Source organism: Cavia porcellus, unplaced genomic scaffold, assembly GCF_034190915.1.
Source record: "Cavia porcellus strain 051 isolate PalLab524CR breed Dunkin Hartley unplaced genomic scaffold, mCavPor4.1 scaffold_18, whole genome shotgun sequence".
Lineage (NCBI taxonomy): Eukaryota > Metazoa > Chordata > Mammalia > Rodentia > Caviidae > Cavia > Cavia porcellus.
Window position 1 is genome coordinate 25,259,605 of NW_026947501.1, and position 25,675 is coordinate 25,285,279.

The window sequence follows — 25,675 nt, forward strand, 5'->3', positions numbered from 1 at the left end:
GGCGTAAGAGGCTCGCTGGGAGCTGTGGTGCAGTTTGCGTGCTGCCTGCCGGCCATGCCCCGGGACGGCGTTCCTGCCGGAGCTCCCCACCGGCCGGCTGTGCCGGGCCTGGTCTCCACGACTGCCGGGGAGTCGGGGGTGTCGGATCCGCTGAAGCGGTGAGCGCTTCCTTTGCTCTCTGTGCTCGCCGCCCGCGCCTGTCCTTTGGGGCAGTTGGCCGGGGGTGGGCAGGAAGGGGCGGGCCGGCAGGGTGCGAACAGCCGGCGTCTCCTTGGGGCCGCGTCCAGATTTCTCCCGCGACTGTCACTTCTCAGGTTCCCCTGTTTCTAGTGATTAGCAAGTTTTGTGTAACAGCGAGCAGCCGCCGAACGCCCGGCACGGTCCGGGTCTCTTGTCTTCGGCCTCGGGGTCCCGGAAACTTCCCGGGGGTGGGATGGGCTCGGAGCGCGCGCGGTGCGGTGCGCGCGGGGTTGGGGAAGTCCAGGCTAAGTGAGTGATCTATCGCTCACATTGCGAGATACTGGAAGGCTAGGTCTAGAGGTTGCAGCATAGCTTTTTCGGCGAAGTAGCTGGGACGAGCCTGGACTCTTTAAAGATTGCCTTCCCTTCAAAAACAATTACACTATAGAATTGCATAATTTACTTTTAGCCAAAAATACTTCCACCCGCCCACCCTGGGTAGCGTTTGCATATAAAATTGACGCTTTCCCTCCTAAATAAGAAGTTCCGAGCTTTCTCATTTGATGGTAATAGATATTTCAGTGAATCATTTCTTAGAGAACAGAAAAATGGAAGGAGTCACGAGTAGTTTTTTTAAATGCATAGTGTGTTGAATGATCAGTGTTGGATTATTTTTGTTTTTCGCTTCGCTTAGGCGTGTTTTCACGCGGAGCTAACGGTACATGCCTAAGTTCCAGATTTTAGGATGGTATAAATAGCGCTCCCACCCCCTATCCCACTTAGCGGAGGGAAAGTCGGCCACACCTGGCGTCTTTCCTAGCTCAGCTGCGGACTCGGGGCTGACCCTCAGCAAAGGAGAGGCTGCCCTGCTGGCCTGGCTGTTTATTACACGACTTGGATGTTTTAAGAGTCACGAGGGACGTTGCTTACGTCCCTGTTGGGGGCACCACACAGCAGTATCAGCTCTTTTTCTCTGGAGGGAGCAGGCCTAATCGAGATTTGGAAGAATTGCAAGACTGTTCTTAATTAATACAGCTAGATGCCCACGGTGTATTGGCCTCTCAATCTGTTTGGCATTTGTGCGAGTTGATAGAGTGGAGAAAATGCTAAACATTTTGGAGAAATGGGACGCTTTGCTGTTACGTCATCCTTGGCACGTTTCGAGGGCCAAGTTCTGATGACATTGTTCCATGCCCTCTACCAGATTCCTAGGTTGATTTGAGTGGAAAAGGAGTGCATATTTCTTGCAAGGATTAGGGAAAGAGTGCTGGCTTGAGAAAAACTAAATTTTCCATCTGCTGCCTTCAGAAGATCGGAATATCATGAATTATTTTTAAAAGAGATGGTGAAATACTTTATAACTGGAGGGTTGAAAAATATAAATGCTGCTTTGTTTTACTCAGTGTTAGGAAAAACTTAAGGACTTTGGACCCTTTAAAACTGCCAGGGCTGTTTACTTGCAAAATAAAAACGCACTCCTAATTTATCTTTTCTATAAATCGTTTCGCGTTATTTTAAAGATATGTTTTCCTGTCTCTAGTTAGGATTGTTGAAGTCTTCTTTAAATTTTAAGTGTATTTTAGTAAAGAGAGTTATAAAATGCTCTATTTTCTTTTTGCCTCAATGGTTATAGTGGCAAGGAAATTTGATAATGGTTTACGAGAATATAATGGTTTGAAGAATTTGTTGGGGATTGCACTTTTTAAAAAAATTGCATTATAACGTAGAATTATGCAGTATGCTGAATCTCGTCCTTTTTTTTTTTTTTTAAATGGTACTGGGGATCGAACTTAGGACCTTAACAATTAACTACCTCCCCAGCCCATTTTTATTTTTTATTTTGAGATAGACTCTTTTTTTTTTTTTTTTTTGTCTTTTTCCTTTTTATCGGTACCGGGGATCGAACTCACGACTGCCTGCTTTACAAGGCAGGTACTTATGCCGCTGAGCTAAATCCCCAGCCCCCGAGATAGACTCTTAATAAATGTAAAAGTTGCCTAAGGTGACCTTGAACTTGACATCCTAATGCTCCAGCTTCTGGAGTTCTGGGATCCAAAGTAATTTTTGATAACAAGATAACACTTGAGGAGCCAGGGATATAGCTCAGTGACTTAGTGCCTGCCTGGCAAGTGCAGGGTCCTGAGTTAGATCCCAGTAAAAAAAAAAAAAAGGAAAAAGAAAAAAACACATACTTGAATGTAAGATTGGCATTTTTATGTACTAAATAGTAAGTTTTGCACTCTTATTTTATGGTAATACATCATATATCATTAGAGAACTTTTGCCAAGACTACATCAGTCATCAGTTTTGGAGAACTACTATTTTTTTCCAGTTGGTTTAGGCTTGCTTTCAACCACAGCATCCACGTAGATGCCAAATTTGGGGTGGTGTCAATTGTGTAGGATATACAGTTAAGAGTGAGTGGGTAGGAAGACCTATAGTAAGTATTAAAATTTAATTTCTCTGCATTGAAATGTTAATACAGATTAAGACATTTTCTTCTGCAAGAAATGGGTAAATACTATAATTTTTCATTGAGAGACCACAAGAAGTTGTCTTTCTGTCACCTCTCAGTGACTTGCCATTATTAGTAGCACACTCCTATCCGTGCAAGCCTCAGTATGTTCTTTGCCAGCGTTCATGTAGGCGCTGTGGCTTTTTTGACCTACCTGTACCTACTTGTGGAGGTTGAGTTCTGTATCAAGATTCACTTGGGTAGCTAATAGCTCACAGGTCAAATCAGTAAAATGTTGTCTGTCATTTTCCCTAAGTACTTTATGTTTGCTTTACTACTAAGAGTTAATTAAATTTTTTGGAGGACATTTTGTCCATCTCTGTTAAAATCTTTGTATTTCCAGATTCATTTTGACCTAGCAATTTCATTTCTAGGAATTTATCCTAAGGAAATTAATAATGGACATATACACAGGATTTGTTGTTGAAATGCTTGATGCAATGTTGTTTATGATGGTGAAAAATTTAAAACACTGAATATCTCTAAGTAAGAAAATATTAAAATAATTTATATGCTAGAATGCATATTACATAATTTATATTCTCTTAGTTGCTATAAAATATATAACCATTAAAATCATGTAAAAGAAATTGGGCATAATGAAAAGATGTTCACAATAGCAAGGTAAAGGGAGCCAGGCATAATGGCACTAGCCTGTAATCTCAGCACTTGGGAAGCTGAGGCAGGAGGATTGCCCTGAGTTCAAGACCAGCCTGGACTATGTAGTAAGTGCAAGGTCAGCTTGAATTGCAAAGCAAGACCGTGTTTCACACACACACAAAAAGATAGAAAATTCTTAACATATCTGAATATTACCTCATTTTGGTTAAAAAGAAAATAAGCATAAAGGATTCTGAAATTTAGTAAAGACTGTAACTGTTTTAGTATTCAAGTGTAACACTTTTTTGTTTTATTTTTTGAGACAATCTTGCTCTTTAGTTTAGACTGACTTTGAACCCAGTGTGTGGCCCAGACTAAATTTGCAGTGATCCTCCTGCTTCAGCTTCCTAAGTGCTGGGACTATTGGCATGTCCCACCACACCTGGTTTCAGGTTTGCTACTTAAGAGTTTTTCCTGCCTCGTAAAGTTTAAAAGCCTTTTTAGTTATATTGAAAAAAAGGAAAAATGAAAAAAGGCAAGACTGTGTTCACATATGTAGGGATTAAAACCAATTCTGTCTTTAAAGTCATCATCAAAGGCTAAGAAATGAATGGGGAGTTTTCAAGTATTACTTTTTTAACCACAAGGTTTACTCCTTTCTATTTTATTTAAACTGTTACACTTTTACTATAGGTTGATGTACCTATTGTGAGGATTAGGTGGCAGCTAGGTCCTCAGTTGGCATATAAGTGTGCAAGTTTATAATGTGCCATATTGTGCAGATGTACATCGAAGTATTAAAAGTGGTTACATATAGGCAGGTTGGATTTTGTGGAATTATTCTCTATAATTTAAGTATTTCTCAAATTTCTGAAAGCAATTATCTACTGTAACTACAAAAGAGTTTTCATACATGAAAAATAAAGTGAGCCTATATTAAAAAAGAAAATCATATTTTAATTTTGCATCAAGATAAGGAGGTAGGATTTAAAATGTTCTCATTTTATTAATTACTACTATTTGTCTTTTTGAGACAGGGTTCACTATGCAGTTCAGGCTGGCTTTGAACTCATTGAACTTTAGCCCCGCATAGCCTTGAATTTGCAGTGATCCTCCTGTTACCTCCTGAGTGCTGTGATTACAAGTGTGAAAATATTTTAAAAAATTATTTGACTAGGCAGTAATTTCAGAGAGTTAAAGATCAAAACCTGAAAAATGGAAAGTGGAAATTTTCTTTGCCCTGTTCCCTACTCCCACAATTCCTATAGGTCTAATTTACCTGCTGTGGGAAACTATTATTAAAGTTTATTGTTTAACTTTCCAGAGATATGTTATACATACACAAGCGAAAACAGATTTATATTCCCCCTATGTATTTGCAGTTTCTTTGCATTGCTTGCTTTTTATTTTTATATTTTATTTTATATTTTGAGACAGAGTCTCAGTATGTAGTTCAGGCTGGCCTTGAGCTCATTTTATAGCCCAGGCTTGCCTCAAACTCACGGCGGTTCTCCTGCTTTAGCCTCCAGAGTGCTGGGATTACAGGTGTGCGCCCCCACATCTGACCAGATCTGTTTATTTACAAAAAGCATGATTGCCTGAACATTTTATTATGTCAGCTTTTCACTTTTCATAGGATGGCATAGTAGTTAGGTAGACAAAATATATGCCATATATTTACAAGTTATATTAAGTACTTGTTTAACTATTTTGTAACTACCACATATTTGATTTAGCTATTCTTTAATTATTGTTTAATATTACTTTTTTCTCTATAGGCTTAGGTTTTGAACTTTAACAGGGACAGTTTGGATGACAAAACTTTGGAGGCAAGGGCAATAAAAAAGGGCAAAAGCAGCACTAAAATCTTGAGAGTTTATTTTTTCAGGGCTGGAGATTGAATCAGGGCTTTGTCCATACTTGGCAAACACTCTTGTCTCTGAGGTACATAACCTAAAATTTAAGATTTTTTTACGCTGAGTGTAGTGGTGCACTCCTGTAGTCCCAGCACTGGGGAAGCTGAAGCAGGAAAATTGCTGTGAGTGACATAGTGAAACCATCTCAAAAACAAAACAAAAAGTAAAACCACAACTTTTTAGAAATGACTAGATGTTCTAGGAAGTTAAGCATGACTTCGTAGAAGGCCATCAGCCGGAAGGGAGGAAGCCTTTTTTGGAGGCGGGGAGGAATCAAACTCACGACTTTGCACTTGCCAAGCAAGTGCTTAAGCAGGTGCTTGTGCCACTGAACTAAACCCTTGGTGCTTTTTTTATTTGAAAAGACTGCTTTTTGCTGTACTAGTTTTACTAAGGATATAGGGAGATGTCAATAGGACTTGAATCTCATGATGGCTGTTAAAGGAGAAAAGGGGAGAAAACATCACAAATTGGTGGGCTGTGGTTCATTTGGCACTCACAATGTTTTACACATTCTCTAATTAGCAGTCAACACTTTAAAATAAAGTGGTTACACATTTAGAAATCCACATTTCCAGTATTGGTGACTCGGAGAGCTGCGAACGATACAACTGCATTAGCATATAGCTGCAGTAGGTTAATGCTGGAGGCACCTGTCTTGTTTTGTTTTGTTTTGTTTTGTTAGTACTCAGGATGAAATACAGGCTTTGCACATACTATGCAAGTGCCTTAACTACTAAGCTATACCCCTAATCAGTAACTGTGCCTTTTAACTGTGTCTTGGTTATTTTTATCTCATTGCTGAGACAAAATACTTGATACCCAAAATGAAGGAAAGAAAGGTTTGTCTAGCTTACAGTTTTTGGAAGTTTCAGGCCATACTCAGCTGACTCTGAGGCAGGGTGGCATGGTTGAGGGGCAACCATTCATGGCAGCTGTGGTGCACACCAAAGGCAGAGCATGCTCTCTTCCCTCCCTTATATTGTGTGCAGCTACCCACCCTGGGCAGTTGCATCACTCTGCCAATCCCAACATTAGACGACAAACCAATCACAAATGCTAGACTCAGCCACTCCATGACTATGTGAGGCTTTGGGGGGTCATCTAAACAAAGTCATAGCGTAAGGTAAATGTTAGTCTTTATCTCTTAATTCTTTTTTCAAGTTAATATAAGCTTGCAATACAGAATAGTGTGTTTATTTTGGGGTATTGGTGCATGCATATAACCTATTTTGATGATTTTTGATCCTCTTTTCTTTCCCCCTCCCTCGGATCTTCTTCCTCATCTCCAAAAGTCTCCCATCTTGTTTCCTGCCATTCTGTTCTGTTCCATTATATTCTATTCTTTCTTCTATTCTATTCTATTTACTTTTCAAATTTCTCATGTAAGAGAAGCCATGTGCTATTTAACTTTGATTTGTTTTGCTTAATATTATGAACTCAAGTTCCTGTGAATCATGTGATTTTATTCTTCTTTATGGCCGAATAATATTCCATTGTGTATATATCATATGCCTCATTTTCTTTATCCATTTGTTGTTGGTTAGTATTTAGACCAGTGGTAGTAAATATATGGCATGTGCCACAGCAGGCTTTTGTACCATTGAAAGCTCTGTTGTGTTTATCTTTCAAGACAAAAGATGTTAGTGTATGAGTTGTTTTTTTTCTAACCTAGAATCTCAGTATTGCAGTTTAATTGCTGTGTTGGCATTTTGCAATAAATAAGTGGGTTTGGGGCTGTGGTTTGGACGCTTGGTCTCTAAAATGTTTGCCATCACTGTTTCCAGAGCTTAGCTATTGTAAGATGCACTGCTATAAACATGGATTTGCATATACGGTAATACTATAGTATGATTCTTCATAATTTAATTCTCTTAGGAATAAAAGCAGGACAGGTGTAGCTGGGTCAAATGGATTTTTGTTTTTAGTTTTTGGGGGCTCCCCACACTGTTTTCATAGTGCTTCTATAAGTTTACATTGCCATCAGCAATGCAGAAAGCTCACCACCCCTGCTCCCCTCTGTATCTTCACCAGCACCTGTTGCTTTTTGTGTTCTTGGTAATAGCCATTCTAACTGGAGTAAGGTAGAACCTAGAGTTGGTTTGATTTGCATTTTCCTAAAGATGTTGAACATTTTTTCATGTACTTAGTTGATATTTTTACTTCTTTTAAGGGATATCTATCCCTAATTTTTTTTTTTTTTTTTTGTCTTTTTGAGTCAGGCTCTCTCTATGCGGTCTAGGCTAGCCTTGGGCTCTCTTTGTAGCCCAGGCTGATCTCAAACTCTCAAGGATCCTCCTGCCTCAGCCTCCCGAGTGCTGAGATTACAGGCGTGAGCCACCACGCCCGGCTTACCCCTAATTTTTTGTTGTGGTTTCTTCACTATAGCTTTAAGAAGGAAGGACAGACTCGTGTGTTCATTTTTCTCTCAAATGCGGAGAAAGAGAGAGGTCGTTTCATTCTTAAAAAAGGAAGTGAAAAAGGTATTTTTGTGTATAAGTGGAAGTAAAGAATATCCCCATATTTAGTACACAAACAAAACGTGTCTGTCAGCAAATGCCCTTCAGAAACCAACAAATTTCTTGGGTGTGGTGGTATACATCTATAATTCCAGCATTCTGGGAGGCTGAGGTAGGAATACAAATTTGAGTTAGTCTAGGCTGGCCATTTAGGATTTATTGAGATATTGTCTGTAAATTTAAAAAGTTCCAGGTGTGGTGGCACACACCTGTAATCCTAGCACTTGGGAGACTGAAGCAAGTGATTTGCTGTGAGTTCCAACCAGCCTGGACTACATAGTGAGTTCAAGTCCAGGCAAAACTACGTAGTGAGATCCTGTCTAAATATTAAAGAACTCACAAAAACCAGACTGAGATGCTGTTATTATTGGGACCCAGTATGTCCCCACAAGGCTCCTTGTATTAAAACTTGATGGATGATGGCCTTTAAAGAATTGACAAGAAGGCTCTAAATGCATTCATGGATTAGTCATAATTTAATGGCATTATTGGGAGGTGATAGAGGCAAAAAGTGAGACTAGTTGATAGAAGTGCCTCATGGAAGTTAAATTTGTGTACCATATCTGGTCCCTAGTCCCTTCTTGGGCTGTCTTAATTTATTTCTTTGCTGCCAAAATGAGAACCTTTCTTCTGCCTCACCCTTCCCCATGACATTACTTTCTTCCTTGGAGCCAGCTAACAATGAACTAAAATCTCTGAAACTGTGAACCAAAATAAACCTTACCTCCTTTAAGTTGTTTATGTCACGTGTTTTGTCACAGTGACCAAAAGCTGACCAACAAACATCAACCATATATAATAAGCACCATGCCTACTGCAGTAATCTCCCCCATTAGGTACTTGGGACCAGTTCTAAGACTGCAATGGAAGCCTGAAACTATGTAGAGTACTGAACCTTGTATAAAAACACTTTTTTCTTGATACTGGGATCGAACTCATGATCTCACACTTGCCAGGTCGTCGCTTATGCCACTGAGCTAAATCCTCAGCTAAAAGCACTTTGATACCACCAGTTGATCTAATATCCGAGGCAACTACTAAAATACTAAAAGATGAGTGATGTATACTGTGGAAAATGGAATGTTTCACATCCTGGCAGGATGCAGCAAGAAATTGCAAGGCTTTATTGTGCTGCTTCAAATGATATGCAATTTAAAATATATGAATTGTTTATTTCTGAAATTTTTCTCTTAATATTTTTGGACTATAGTTAATGAATTGAAACCATAGAAAACAAAAGCACAAATAAGGGAGGACAGTTGTACATAGAAAAGATGTAAAGAATTTATTTTTGAATCAGAATTAAATAAGGGCTATCACTATGCATATAATTATTTATTTGGTTAAATAATGTCCAGGGTGGGGAATATCCTAGGCACCAATACCTGATCGATTGATTCATTGTTTTTTTTTGAGACAGTCTTGCTATGTAACCCAAGCAAGCCTTGAATTTATGTCAGTCCTCTTGCCTCTGCCTCGTGAGTAACTGGGATTACAGGTGTGTGCCATCAGGCCCAGCCTATCAATACTTTATATAGATGGTAAATTCCTAAAGTAGTGCCTTTCTTAGAGCAGATACTGTTTCTTAACACATTACATAAATATTAACTGGAAATACTATTTCATAGCATATTAAAGATACTAGGTACTGTCTTACTGTCTTTAGGAACATTGTGGTACCTGAGAACTTTAATAATTTGAAGAACTTTAGGATGTATTGTCCATGAAAGGACTGATATCAGAAGACACATTTATATGTGTTTAAAAAGTCTCAAAATTGAAAAATGTGCTGGGCATGTTGGCACAGGAGGCTAAGGTAGGAGGATCACTGTAAATTCAAGGCCAACCTGGGCTACATAGTGAGTTCAAGGCCAACTTGAACTATATAGTGACACTGTCTAAAAAAAAAAAAAAGAAAAAAATATTTCAAAGTGTTTTAGTTTAATTATAGATAGTGCTCTTGTAGAGTGAACATTGGACTTTTTTTTAAAAACTATTTTGTTTGTTTGTTTTGAGAGAACCTCACTATGCAGTTCAGGCTGACCTTGAACTCACTATGTAGGCCAGGCTGGCCTTGAACTTGTGGCGATTCTCCTACCTTAGCCTCCCAAGTGCTGGGATTACAGGCATGCACCATCATATCGGGCAACATTGGGCTTTTTGATAACACTTTGAAAGAAAATAGGAATGAATGTAATCTGTTTCATACGATTTTACTAGGAATAATTTCAAACCAAAGTAGAAAAATGCAACCAACAGAGTAATTATGATCATGAACTTGATACTAATATTTGAACTTCAGATGGTTCAAGGCTTTGTAGCATTAATAGTAGGCTATACATTAGTTTCTTATATGTAGTTTAGGACAAAAACAGTTTATGCCAAAATCAACCTGCTGGGTGAGGTGGTCCACTCCTGTAATCCCAGCACTCGGGAGGCTGAGGCAGGAGGATTGCTACGAGTTGGAGGCCAGCCTGGGCTACATAGTGAGTCCAGGCCAGCCTGAATTACATAGCAAGAGCCTGTCTCAAAGAAAACAAAAAAACCTGTATACTACATACAAGGGAAAAATCTTTGTCTTAGTTGTCAAAGGTTTGGCTTATTTGGTTGACATCACAGCCCATTCAAATACTGTGAATCTTCCCTATTGGCCCCTGTCCCCTTTTCCTCTCCTGTCCCTTCCTCCCTCTCCCATCTCTTCCTTCCCTCTTTTTTCTCTCTTTCCCTTTCTCTCTCTCTCTGTCTCTGTCTGTCTGTCTGTTTCTCTCAGGGATCCAGTGGTGGGGGCTCTGCCACTGAGCTACATTCCCAGTTCTTGCTATTTCTTATTTTGAGACAGGGTCTTGCTAAGTGCCCGTGATGGCCTCAGACTTGTAATCCTCCCACGTTAGGCTCCTGAGTAGTTGAGACTACAGGCATGTGCCACCACACTTAACTGCGAATAATTATTTACAAGGACATTCATAAAGAGTACTATATTTATATGATTTGTTGTTCTCATTTTTAGTAAATGTTTTTGATAATTTTTTTCAGTAAGAAATAATATGAATCACTTTGACATGCTGAAATTGGTCTGCAGAAAGTATGGCCTTTATTCTTAAAATTATAGAATTTATGCATGAATTTCAAAGAGGGATCTTTGATTTTGTGCTTTATGAAAATGAACTACCATGGCATTTCTTAATAATAACATGAATGGATAGCACAGAATAGTGAAAATGCCAAAGAGAAAGTAACACAACATTGAAGTGGCAGAATTCTACAAATACCTCTACAATGTAATTCCTAAACTTAAAAACAACAATGCAGAAATTTCATCTTTGTTTAAAAAATTGTTTAAGAAGAGTGGAACAGTTTTTAAAAATTCTGCAATTAGTTCATGAAATCAGGGTTGAATTCTACATTACCGTTTATATGTAACTGGCAACTACAGAGTTCATATTGACACCGTGTTACAGGGAAAGTGGAGTCAGGTTTCTGGCTTTAGATCAGAGGTGTTGTAAGATACAAGAAAAATGTAATAATTTAATGTTTCCACTTTAAAATATTTTTTAATTTCAAATTTACAGTGTCTAGTAATAAATACTTGGGTTGTGTTACACTCCTAACTCATAGTTCATTATCAATAATGTTTGATTTTAAATTCTATTTCTGGGTGTGAATTTTCCTTTATCTTGGTCACTTCCATTATTTTCTACTATTTTGACACCTGTAAATATTCATACAGGTGACACTGTCGTTGGTGAAAGGTCAAATGTCTGGTATAGCCTTGAGCCTGATGTTCCTGAAAATACAGGAATCACATTATTTTAAGTAAATTTATATTTCTACCACTTTTTCTTACTTAGGCACAAACTATTCTTTTATAGTAGTTTGTTTCCTGCTGATAGTTTTAGGAAGTGAACTTGGAAAATTTCTGCTTATTTCTACATTATAAATATATATTCGATAGGCCAGTTGTTACTGTGATATTTTTCTCTCTACCCTTCTCTTCCCCTCTGCAACATCTTTAGTGGTAAATTGGTAAATCCATCAAAAAGTAAAACATACAACTTTTGATAGGATCTGAAGCTCCACGTAAACCCTGTTTAGACCTCTGTTCTGTGTAGACATGAAGAATTCAAGTGGAGCTTCTGAGTTTGCATTGTGTTTTGTGGTAACGCCTGAGTTCCTGTTTTGGGTTATTGAAACCCTCAGTTTTGAGACAGATGTCTGCAGTCCATGAGAAGCAGCCTTGTCTCTCTCTCTCCCTGGCAGTGCTACCCTCGCCCTGGCTCGGATTCAGCTATGACTCTGCCTTTTCAATTGCTTGCTGTGTGTTGCCTGTAGAATTATTGACCTGAAAAACTCTACTAACTCTTTTGACCACAGAGAAAAAAGTTTTTTCCTAATATTCTCAAATTAGTCCAAGGATACAGAAAAATAAGACAATGGAAAAATATTTTTCTAAATTTTAAATATATTGATATTGAATGATCACGTATAGCTTTTTTTTAACCTTTCTTTCTGCTCGTCTCTGACTTTTCTTTAATATCAGATAATATCAGGAAGTTATGGGCTCTCCAGTGGTTCTCAAAATGTGAGCCCAATGACCACAAGTTTCTAGGTATCACTGCAAACTGCTGGGCCACAGACAGCTATACTGTCTCCTAGAAACTTGTTGGAAATGGGAAATCATAGAGTACCTCTTATTCCCACCGGATAAGAAGCTCTGTCGGGTTTTTCCTTAGGCAGAGACTTGCTATGTAGCCTATGTGGCCTCTTGAGTGCTGGGATTACACCCATGGGCCACCATGCCTGGCATACAACCTGTTTTAACAAACCTACTGGTGATTCTGATATCTGCATAAGTTTGAGAACCAATGATCTGTATCTATGTTGGAATTATACATAGAAATCTATAAAAGTCTTCAAACATTTTCTTGCATTTGTCCCATTGCTTTGGGCTTTGGTATAAAGTATGTAATACGTTGGCAAACTGTGAACCTTTACCCAGCTGGCTGGGACTTTCTCCAATTACAGTCAGTTGCCTGCCTTGAGTGACAATGAACTGTAAAAGTAATGAGTGAGGCAGAGATGCCTTGGCCACTTACAGAGAAGTCACTTAGTTCTGTCCTCCCAGGAACTTCTGATCAGAGGAGAATGTAGGTTTTTGTGGTATAGCCAAAAACCATTACTTTTCTGTTAGTTACTTAATGTAAGTGATCTACTAGAGAAAAAAAAAGTGAATATGTGCCATTTAAATAGAATTTTTTATTGTGTTAAAATACAGGTAACAAAATTTAACATTTCAGTTTTTTTTGGGTCGTGTTACATAAGGGCAGTTTATTGCAGTTAAATACTTTTCTATAATTTTAACCATCTTAAATGTATACATCTGAGTAGCATGAAGTACAATGCCAGTGTTGCACAACCATCACCATTAACTATGTCTGGAATTTCTATATCATCCCAGATTTAAATTCTGCACTCATTAAATAGTAGCATCCCATTCTTCATTCCCTTCAGCATCTAATAACGATTTTGTGTATTTTATTGAATACACAATGAATTTGACAATTCTAGGTATCTCATGTAGTAGAATACTATTTGTCTTTTTATGTCTGGTGTATTTCACTTAGCATGTTGATTTCAAGTTTCATTTATACTGTAACATGCATCAGAGTTTTACTTTTCAAGGCTGAATAATGTTTCATTGAATGTGTATGTATTTCATTGAATGTGTTTCTACCTTTTGAGTGTTGTGAATGCTGTTACCATGAACAGTAGCGTTCAAGTTCCTGTTTTTTTTTTTTTTTGAACTGGGAATTGAACTCAGGACCTTGTGCTTGCCAGGCAAATACGTGTGCCCCTGAACTATATCCCCTGCCAAGTCCCTGCTTTAAATTCTTTTAGGTATCTGTGCCTAGAAGTGGAATTAGTAGATCATGTGGTGATTCTGTGTTTAATTCTAGAGACTGCCATATTGGTTTTCATAGCAGCTGCACCATTTTATATTCCCATCAAAGAGTTTCAGTCTCTTCACATGCTTACCAACACCTGTTGTTTTGTTTTGTTTTTATTTTGTACTGTGGATTGAACTCAGAACTTTCTCCCTGAGCCCTTCCGCCCTCCCCTCTTTAAGGTTGAGTCTCCCTCAATTGCTCAAAATAGCCTTGAACTCTAGATCCTCCTGCTTTAGCCCCCTAAGTACTGTAGTTGAGACTGTAGATGTGTATTTTTAAACCTCACCTGTTTTCTGTTTTTGGATTTTAAAAAAGCTATCCTGTTGTGAGTGAAGAGTTATCTCATTGTGGTTTTGATTTGCATTGGCCCAATGATTAGTGAAGCTGAGCTTCTTTTCATGTGCTTATTGGTCGTCTGTATCTTCTTTGGAGCAATGTTCCTGGACACTTTATCCCTGAGCTACACCTTTAATCTTTCTTTCCCCATTTTAAATTTGGGCTGCTAGTGGTGTTTTTTGGTTTTTTTTTTGTTGTTTTTTTGTCTTTTTCGTTTTTATCGGTACCAGGGATCAAACTCATGACTGCCTGCTTTGCTTGCAAGGCAGGTGCTTACGCCGCTGAGCTAAATCCCCAGCCCCGCTTAGTGGTGGTTTTTAAGATGTGGGAATTCTTATATTCTGGATAGAAATGTTTTATTAGATATATGGTTGGCAAATATTTTCTTTCATTCTGTGGGTCACCTTTTCACTCTATACTGTCCTTTTTTTGTTTTTGTTTTTTTGTTTTTTTTTTTTTTTTTGGCTTTTTCGTTTTTATCCGTACCAGGGATCGAACTCATGACTGCCTGCTTGCAAGGCAGGCACTTATGCCGCTGAACTAAATCCCCAACCCCTATATGTCCTTTTATAGTTTGATGAAGTCTAATTTGTGTATTTTTTCTTGTGTTGCATGTGATTTTGGTGTCATACCCAAGAAATCATTGCCAGTCTGACACTGAGAAACTTTTGCCTTGATTTCTTCTTCAGAGTTCTATAGTTTTAGCTCTTATGTGTAGGTCTTTGATGTATTTTTTTGAATTAGTTTTTATATGTGGTCTAAAGTAAGGTCTCAACTTCCAGTTTTTTTCTTTTGATTCAGTTTTTCTAGCACCATTTGTTGAAAAGACTATCCTAGCCTGGTGTGGTGGCACAGGCCTTTGATCCCAGCACTTGGGAGATTGAGGCAGGAGGATTATTTGCAAGTTCAAGACCAGCCTGGGCTATGAAGTAAGTCAAAGTGAGCCTAAATTGCATAATGAGATCTTGTTCGGGGGAAAAAAAGAGAAAGAAATGAAAAGAACGAAAAAATACCATCATTTTCCCATGGAATGAACTTTACAACCTTGTTAAAAATCATTTTACCTCATATGTATGAGAGTTTATTTCTAGACTTTCTATATGCTTTCATTGGTATTTATGCCATTATCACACTGTCTTTATGCCAGTAATATACTGTAGTTGCATAATTGATTTTGAAATCTGAAATATGAGAACTTCATTAATTTTCAAAATTATTTTAACTAGGGGCTGGGGATTTAGCTCAGCGGCATAAGCACCTGCCTTGCAAGCAGGCGGTCGTGAGTTGGATCCCTGGTACCGATAAAAAGAAAAAAGAAAAGAAAAAGTGTAAAAAAAAATTATTTTAACTATTTAGGTTCATTGAGATTTCACTTACATTTAAGGTGAATTCCTTTTTATTTCTGAAAAAAATCATTGGGATTAAGTTTTTTCTGTAGCCGTATTTTCTTTTTGTGATGCTATTATAAAGTGAATTATAAGAAAAGGAAACTGTTAAGAATAGAAGTGTTTTCCTAATATCCTTTTCAGGTTCTTCATTGTTAGTATATAAGAATACAATTGATTTTATCCTACAACTTTACTGAATTTTTTTTTTTTTTAGTACCAGGAGTGTATGTGTAACATTTAAGATTTTCTACATGTAATATGTAATTTATAATTAGAGATGCTGTATTACTATCTTAAAAAGAAATAGTAAAAGCCCTTATCTTGTTCCTGATCTTGGTGGAAAAAGTTTGTCTTTCAGTATGTTTCATGTATAACCTTTATTATCTTAAGGCGTTTCCTTTCATCCCTACTTCCTTGAGTATTTTTATCATGAAAATTCATGATGCATTTTGTTTGGTACTTTTTCTGCATCAGTTGAGATAATCATGTGTTCTTTCCTCCAGTCTATCTTATGAACTTATTATTATACCAAAACTAGACAAAGAGTATAAAAAAGCCAAATTCAGACCAGTATCCTTCCTGAACATAGTTGCAAATATTTTCAATAAATACAACTTAGCAGGGTATAAAAAGAAGTATAAACTATGACTAAGTAAAGCTTTTGGGGGGATGGAAACCTATTTTAATATCTGAGAGTTAGTATAATCCACCATAGAAAATATGTATAAAGAAAAACCACTTTCATATTATTCAATGTAGAAAAAGCACTTGTCAGAATTTAATACCAGCCCACTTGTGCCACCCTTGGACCCTAGACCTCCAGCAGAAGGCAGAACACTTCCACACCCACTGTCCCAACCTTGGGGACCCCCTGCCCCACCTCCTGGACCTAGTATTGCTGTTAATCTTTGGCTGCCACTCCTCCTCCCAGAACCTTGGACTGCAGTGGATTGGCCATGCTGGGTTGATGGGAGACTCAGTGGCCTCTGTCCAGACGGGGGACCTCAGCAGGTTTCCATCAGTGTGGTGAGTTTGCCCTTAAAGTAGAGGTCTTCAGGAGGCAAACAGAAGCAGTGGTGAGGCTCCATATAGCTGTAGAACCTTGGCGAGCTTGGCAAGAGTGTGGGTGAATCCTTTCTCCATACGAGAACATCAAATGAGTTGAGGGATATGCCAATAAGGCCTCACCCAGTCAGAAGAAAATTAAAAGGGGTCATGAGACACCCAGTGACACAGTAGGGTCCCAGTCAAGACAAACACTGTAGAAAGGGAAATCTGGTGACCTGGAACAAGCTGAAGACATAATAACAGTGGGAACTAAGGGTTGACTTACATCAATATTCCTAGGCTAGTCAGCCTAGGAATAATACAGTACTCACCCAACAGGCCCCTGTTGGAGGAATTCAGGTGACTGGCCCTCCTCTTCATTGTGATACTCAACAATCAGACAGACATCAACCACACAGTAGGACCCTAAGATACACACTACTGACGGTTGAGACTAATGAGATTGAAAGACCAAATATTAGCCTGAAAGGTGAAAATGACAAAATGAAGAAGCAAATTGTAATCTCAGACATCTAGTCCATCAGGAGCAAGTACAGGAGACATTGAAATAGAGGACATTAAAAGTCATACACCTGAAATCTCTGAAAAGACAGCAAATAAAATGAACAAATCCAGGAGGCTATAGAGGAAATCAGATTAGGAATAGTTTCTCATGTAAAGACAGAAATGACAACCTTAGTAAAGGAGTTGCTCAGCATAGCTAGAGAAGAAATAGATAAAAAGTACAAGATTATGGGAAACTGATTGAAACTTTGAATGAACAATATAGAAAATAAGCTGAACGGGGCTGGGGATTTAGCTCAGCAGCATAAGCACCTGCCTTGCAAGCAGGCAGTCGTGAGTTCGATCGCGGTACTGATAAAAAAAAAAGTGTTAAAAAAAAAAAGAAAATAAGCAGAATGCATGAAACAAATTAAAAAAGATATACAAGCAATAAAAAATTCTATTGAAAGCTGGCAAACCATTTAAGTGAAGCTAAGGATAAAATTTTGGACCTTGAGGGGACTTGAAATGATAGAACTTTTAAAAATAACAAAGCAGCATGAAATGACAACTCAGCAGTTTCAAGATGGATACCAAGAGAAACAATAAAAGACCAATAGGCATCAATGAAGATACAGGAGTCAACATGAATTACATCAGTAAACTATTTACAGAAGTAATAGCAGAAAATTTCCTAAACACAAGGAAAAATCTGCTATACAGATAAGTGAGGCATATAGAATGCCAAACAGTCACAACCCACATACCCCCAGACATACATAATTAAGATCCCAGACATACAGCATAAAAACAGGATACTAAAAGCTCTTAGAGAAAAGACACAATTCACCCATCAAGGAAAGCCCATTAGAATCACAGCAGACTTTTCAGCACAAACCCTCAAGTTAAGACAAGCTTGGAGTGAAGTATTTCAAGCCCTAAAAGAAAACAACTTTCAACCCAGATTGATGTACTCAGAAAAACTCTCTTTCAAATGTAATGGAGAAACAAAATACTTCCATGACAAAAAACAACTGAAGAAATTCATGCCCACCAAACCAACTCTAGAAAGAGTACTGAAAGATATACTAGATAGAGATAAAAATGCCCATAATTTCCATAACAACAACAGAAAAAAACTACCAGGCAGGGCATGCAAGTAAACAAAGGGGAAAAGCAGAAAACTAACAACAGGAACATAACATGACAAAATTGAGCCAGTACATATCAGTTATATCCATCAATGAAAATGGCTTTGATTCACTTATTAAAAGAAAAGATTGACAGAATGAATCAAGAAACAGGATTCCATAATATGCTGTATTCAAGAAACACAACTGACTCAAAAGGAAACTCATAGATTAAAAGTCAAGGGATGGAGAACAGTATTCCATGCAACAGGAACCCAGAAAAAAGCAGAGGTACCTATTCAGTTTGCAGACAATTTGAACTTCAAACCTAAAATGATTAAAAGAGATAAAGAAGGTCACTTCATACTTGTTAGTGGAAAAATTCAAGAGGAAGAACTAACAATTATAAATATATATGCATCAAATACAGGAGCATCCAACTATCTAAGACAAATCTTGGTGGACATGAAAAACCAAATACACAAGAACACAATTGTAATAGAAGACCTTAATACAAAGAGATAGATCAACGAGACAAAAAGTCAGCAAAGAAGTAACAGAACTGAATCAAACCTGTGAGCAAATAGACTTAGTAGATATTTAGGGTGTTCCACCCAACCACATCAGAATATACATTCTTCTCAGCTGTGCATGGGACATTCTCCAAAACAGACCATATGTTAGCCCATAAAACATTCTCAAGTAAACATAGAAGGACTGAAATTATCCCATGTGATGTATATTATCTGACCGTAGTGCACTGAAATTGGAAATTAATGGCAAAAGAAATGGCAAAACCTGCATAAATATATGGAAATTAAATAACCTTCTGAACAATCAGTGGGTTACAGGTGAAATTAAAGAAGAAGCTAAGCAATACCTACAATTCAACAATAATGCAGATACAACATACCAAAACCTGTGGGATGCAATGAAAGTGGTCCTAAGAGGAAAATATTTAGCAATAAATTGTTATATCAAGAAAACTGAATGAGCACAAATAACCTAATGCTACATCTCACGCTTCTAGAAAAAGAGCTAGTCAAACCCAAAGTCCTTAGAAGAGAGGAAATTATAAAGATCAGAGCAGAAATTAGTGCAATTGAGACTAAAAAAGCAATACAAAGAATCAGTGAATCAAAGCGCTGGTTTTTTGAAAGAATAAACAAAATTGATAGACATCTAGCTAGCCGTATCAAGAAAAAGAAAGAAAAAACTCAAATTCACACAATAAGGACTAAAAAAGAAATTACTACAGATCCCATGGAAATTCAAAAGATTATGAATACCTACTTTGAAAATCTCTACTCATATAGTGGAAAACACAGAGGAAAGGGACAGATTTCTAGAAGTATATAAACTACCAAAGCTCAATCCAGAAGATATAGCAATTTTGAAAAACCCAGTATCAGCTATTGAAGTTGAAAACATGATTAAAAACTTGCCAACAAAGAAAAGCCCACATCCTGATGGATTCACGGCTGAATTCTGTAAGAAATTTAGAGAAGATTTGAGGCCAATACTCCTTAAACTCTTCAATGAAATTGAAAGGGAAGCAATCCTCCCTAAATCTCCTGGAGGCAAATATGACTCTGATACCACAATGAGAGAAAGACATAACCGAAAAGAACTATAGGCCAGTTTCACTAATGAACATTTGAAGCAAAGATTCTCAATAAAATACTGGCAAATAGAATGCAGCAAATCATCAAGAAGATTTTACATCACAAGCAAGTGGGATTTATTTCTGGAATGCAGGTATGGTTTAACATATGCAAATCAATAAATGTAATACACCATATCAACAGAGCCAAAAACAAAAGCCACATGATCGTCTCAATAGATGCAGAAAAGCTTTTGATAAAGTCCAACACTTGTTCATGATAAAAACCCTATAGAAACTCAGAAGAGATGGTATCTACCTCAATCTCAGAAAGGCCATCTATATCAAACCAGCAGCCAACATCATACTATGGACCAAAACTGACAGCTTTCCCTCTAAAACCAGGAATAAGACAAGGATGTTCATCATCACCACTGTTAATCAATATAGTCTTGGAAACATTAGCCAGAACAATTAGATAAGAGAGAGAAATAAAAGGAATAGGAAGGAGAAAGGAAGATGTTAAATCATCATTATTTGCAGATGACATGATACTTTACATAGAAGATCCCAAAAACTCCATTAAAAGACTACTAGTGATAATAAACAAATTCAGCAGTGGAGCTGGTTACAAAATCAATACCATTCCTGTACAAAAACAACTCACTGAGAGAGAAATTATGGAAATATTGCCTTTCACAATAGCATCTAGAAAAATGAAATACTTAGGAATCAATCTAACCAAGAATGTAAAAAACCTATATGCTGAAAATTATGCTAGTCTAAAAAAGGAGATTGAAGAGGATGTTAGAAAATGAAAGGATATTCCTTGCTCTTAGTTAAGAAGAGCCAACATTGTGAAAATGGCCATATTCCCAAAACTGTTATACAGATTTAATGCAATCCCAGTCAAAATACCATTAACATACCTTACTGATACAGAGAAAACACTTGTAAAATTCATTTGGAAACAGAAGAAACCTAGAATAGCAAAGGTGATTCTGGGCAACAAAGGCAAGGCAGGAAGCATCTCAATTCCTGACCTGAAACTATACTACAGAGCTACAGTAATAAAATCAACATGACACTGGCAAAGAAATAGACCTGAGGCTCAACGGAACAGATTAGAAGATGCAAACACAACTACAAAGACACTCAGCCACCTTATCTTTGACAAAGGGCTAAACATGTTCACTGGAAGGATAGCCTCTTAATGGTGTTGTTGGGCCAGGGGTTTAGCTCAGTGGTGTAAGTGCCTGCTTGGCAAACAAAAGATCGTGAGTTCAATCCCCAGTACGCCCCCCCCAAATGGTGTTGGATAAATAGGCTTTCTACATGTTGATGATTTACCCATGCCTATCACCATGCACTAAACTAAAGTTAAAATGGATCAAAAATCTAAATATTGAAACAGAAATCTACTGGCAGATAAGGTAGACAAGGTAGGTAGATAGAAATCTTGGAGACATAAGAGTAGGCAGAGAATTCATGAACAAAATGCAAACTACTCAGGAAATACTTCAAAGAATCAACAACTGGGACCTCATCTTAGTAAAAAATTTTTGCACTTCAAAAGAAATCACTAATAGAGTAAAAATGAAAACCCACAAAACGATAAAGAATTTTGGCTAGCAATCCCTCAGACAAAGGACTTATATCCAGAGCATACAAAAAATTGAAAAACATCAGGCCCCCTAAATTCAAAGACCCTCTCCAAAAATGGGCATCTGAGATGACCACACATTTCTCAGATGAAGATATACAAATGGCAAATAAATACATGAAGAGATGTTCACCATCACTGGTCATTTGAGAAATGCAAATTAAAACAGCATTGAGATTTCATCTTAATCCAGAAAGAATGGCTGCCATCAAGAAACCCCCTGATGGGCTGGGGATTTAGCTCAGCAGCATAAGCGCCTGTCTTGCAAGCAGGCAGTCCTGAGTTCGATTTCTGGTCCCGATAAAAAGGAAAAAGACCAAAAAAAAAAAAAAAAGAATAAAAGGAATCCCCTGATAACAAATGTTGGTGAGGCTGTGGGGGAAAAAGTAACACTTCTCTGTTGGTGGGGGTATAGACTGCTGCAGCTACTATGGAAACCAGTATGGAGATTCTTCAAAAAACTAGCATTGGAAGTTCCATTCAATCCAGTCTGGGTATTTTCCCCCCAAAATTGAAAAGGTCATGTCACAGAAATATATGTGCACCCATGTTTATAGCAGTGTAATAGCTAAATCTTGGAAACAACCAAAATGCCCATTGACCACAGTGGATGAAAAAGATGTGGTATTTTTATAATAAGGAATATTACTCAGCTATAAAAAGAATGATCTTGGGACTTAGAGGTAAATGGAGGCAACTTGAGACCATCCTCATAAGTGAAGTAAATCACTCATATTTGTAAATACTACATTGTCTCGCTAGTGTAAAAAATAATAAAAACTAAAGGAGTAATAAGACCAAATGTGTAATAGATATTGTAATAATGAAAGGGAAAGAAAGTACTCTGAAGGGTATACATGTTTAAGAGTGTAAGATAGATAACCATACTATTAAGTTTTTGTTTGTTTATTGATCAGAGTGGTTTGTACTGTCATTGTTTGATTGTATGCTTTGATTTTGTAACTTGAACAGCTATTTCTAAGATGACAATATGTAATTTATCAACTAGTGATTTCTTAGTGCTTTTTAAAATTCTATAATATTTCTACCCTTTTTTCTGTTTTGCTTTTTTCTCTAAATAAAAAATTTAATACCCATTTATGATAAAAACTCAAAACACAGGAGAGAACTTCCAACTTAATAAAGAGCATCTTACTGTGATTTGAGGAACTATTTTCAAGAAGATAGTGTGTAATCTACTAGCAGGTGATTTCTTACTGTTATGTTTTTTTGTTTTGTTTTGTTTTGTTTTTTGTAGTTCTGTATTGCGTGTACCCTTACGCCGCTTTGGTTTGTTTTGTGTTTTTCTCTTTTTCCTCTTAAATAAAAAAAAAATAAAGAGCATCTTATCAAAAAAAAACCCTTAACCCTATAATCATATTATACTTAATGGTAAATCACTGGATGGTTTCACCATAAAATTACAAGCAAGAATATTGTTGGAATTTCTACTGTAAACAATACAAGTCCTAAAGCACAGAAAGAGAACAAAAAGCATATTGATCAGAAAGGAAGAAATAAATACGTCATATACAGAAGACATAATTTTTTAGTGGAGAATTTGAAGAATCTGCAATGCAACAATAAATTGATATGTTAAAACAATAGAATATAGAAATAAAAATGAACTGGAAAATATAATCATATAGATGTATTTAACAAACATAACCTTGACTAAAAGAAGCCACATATGAAAATTCCTGCTTTACATGGTGACATATGCACACCCATGTTTATAGTGATTAGTTTGTAATAGCCAAATCTTGGAAACAACCCAAATACCCATTAACTGGTGAGTGGATAAATAATTATGTAGTTTTTTATTCAACAGAGTACTATTCTACCATAAAAGATACACGCAGTACATTTCTAGGGAAATGGGTGCTCCTTCAGTCCACACTCTAGGTGAAATAAATTTGACATATGCGTAATTACCACATTGTTTCTCTGGTATGAGAAACCAAAAGTGTAAATAAGGAACAAAATGTGTAACAGATATTGTGAAACAGGAAGAAAATGTTCAAATGGGGAGCGGAACAAGTGAGAAGAAAAAGGGAAAGGAAGGAAGGGAAAAGAAAAAAATGAGAAAAGAAGAGAGACATGGAAACAAGGCTTTGTAAATGGGAAGGTAAAAGGGAGGGCAGAGGATGGGGCTAAGCAGCAAGTTATACACAGGTGCAGATTCTTTACGGTGAATGTGATTGTTGAATATATCTAAAATGTACCATAAAATCCAATGTAAAAAGTTTCCTGCTTTATAATTCTATTTATATAAAGTGATAAAAATATAGAACCTGACAAGTCTGAGAGATGGTGGCAAAAAGTCTCTCTGAGAGAAACAGTCCAGATGCTGGAATGTATCATTCTGGAGAAGAAAAGAAGTGGGTCCCCTCAACTCAGGATGAAACAAAAGTGAGAATGGAAGCCCACAGAGAGAATAAAAAAAAGAAAACTTAGATAGAAGAAGGCGGTGGCTGGCGGCACTGTCACCAGAGCTGGTCCCACTGTGTGAGAGGCGCTGTTGAACCCAGCACAATGCACAGGCACAGTGAAGCTGGTGGCTGGCAAGCCCGAGGGCCTCGATGGGAGACATGGTGGCAGAGGGAAGCAGCAGACCAGAGAACTACACTGGGTGGTGGGTGGTGAGTACAGGGGACTTAGTCCTCCCGCGGGAGTGGTGAGAGAGCTGGGCACCATTTTGGAGTCAGGCAGCATAAGCCCGGAGACAGAATTGCACCTCGCTGCATTCAGCCACTCCTAGCTTAGACTGGTGGAAATTAGTTGGACTGAGACCTGCCCCTGAGCCTAGTCCAATAGCCAAGGCTGAGGTTTCCCTAAAGCTATCCCTCACCAACCCTGCCAGCCCATGTGGTGAACACTCCCTGTGGTTAACTCAGCTCAGAAAGGAGGTGCCAGTCTTCCCTGCCCCTGCTTACACTCCAGTAGCTACCAGCAGACTGGGGAAAGCAGCAAACACCAAAAACACCTAGCCAACATGCTTCAGGATAATTATAATCAGTACAGGAAGTGCCAGGGACCTCACTACCCACTTGTCCAGAACAAACCAGGAACATGACAAGAGGAAGAAACAAAAGGCAGACTCTCGGCTCCAACCCAAGCGATACTGGTCCAGGAGAGGAAAACACAGAAGACGTCTGGAGTTGCGCACCTGCAGTTTCGAAGTAACAGCAACTGACATAAACAACTCCATGAAGCTATAAAGGAACTTAGAACAAAAATACTATTACAGGTAAAAGAAAATGTGAGAAACATAATAAAAGAATTGCTAAGTACCTCTAAAGAAGACACAGATGGAACAATAGAGGAGCATAGAAAAGGGAAACCTTCAGTGAAGAATATAAAGAAAATTTAGAATACATGAGACAGATTCAAGGAGATTACCAGGAAATTAAAAACTCCATGGAAAGCTGGCAAAAATGCTTGAAAGAAACTAAAGATAGACTATCAAACCCTGAAGACAGGTTTGCAGCTTGCAATTGCAAAAGGAAAGATCTCTTTAAAATAACAAGGGACCAGGAAGTAAAGATGACAAGAGGAACTATAATTTAAGAATAAAAAATGTGAATGAAGAAGCAGGGGTAAACACAAAAGAAATACAAAGGCTATTTACAGAAATAATTAAAACTTTCCAAGCATAGGAAAAGAAAATGATACTCAGATATATGAGGCACAGAGAACTCCAGCCATCTATAACCAAAATAGATCTATAGCCAGACATACAATAATCAAGATCCCAGAAATTCAACACAAGAACAGAATATTAAAAGCTGTCAGAGAAAAGAAACAGATCAGAATCACTACAGACTTCTCGACACAAACCACCAAATCAAGAAGAGCTTGGAGAGGAGTATTTCAAGTCCTGAAGGAAAATAATCTCCAACCCAGATTGATCTACCTGCAAAACTATCTCTCAAAATTAATGGAGAAACAAGATGCTTCCATGACAAAGAGGAACTGGGGGAGTTCGTGACCACCAAACCAATCCTATGGACATTCTAGAGAGAGAAAAAAGACCATGGTTTCAGGAACAGTGACAGAGGGGGCTCACTGAATGGGGCAGACAGTGGAGTGAAGGGGAAAGTAGACAACCACTGGCAGAAAAACAACATGGCAGAGAAGGCTGGCCATAATCTAGTGATTGAAGTGAATAGATTGGTGAATCGAAGAGGACCTCAATTCATCAATGAAAAGAAACACAGGCAGAGTCGATCAGGAGATAGGATCTATCAACATGCTCTATATAAGAAATACACTGAACCTGAGTGTTTATAAACTGAAAATCAAAGACGAGAAAACAATGCTCTGTG

The 25,675-nt window shown here is 37.7% G+C and overlaps 1 protein-coding gene across 1 annotated transcript in view; it reads left to right on the forward strand.

Moving 5' to 3' along the window:
• Znf638 (zinc finger protein 638) overlaps nucleotides 1-25,675 on the forward strand; it is a 143,089-nt gene continuing 117,414 nt past the window's right edge. The window contains exon 1 of the mRNA XM_063229573.1: nucleotides 1-158. Coding sequence (XP_063085643.1) covers nucleotides 55-158 — 104 coding nt within the window. The 5' untranslated portion in view covers nucleotides 1-54. The remainder of the gene's footprint in view (nucleotides 159-25,675) is intronic.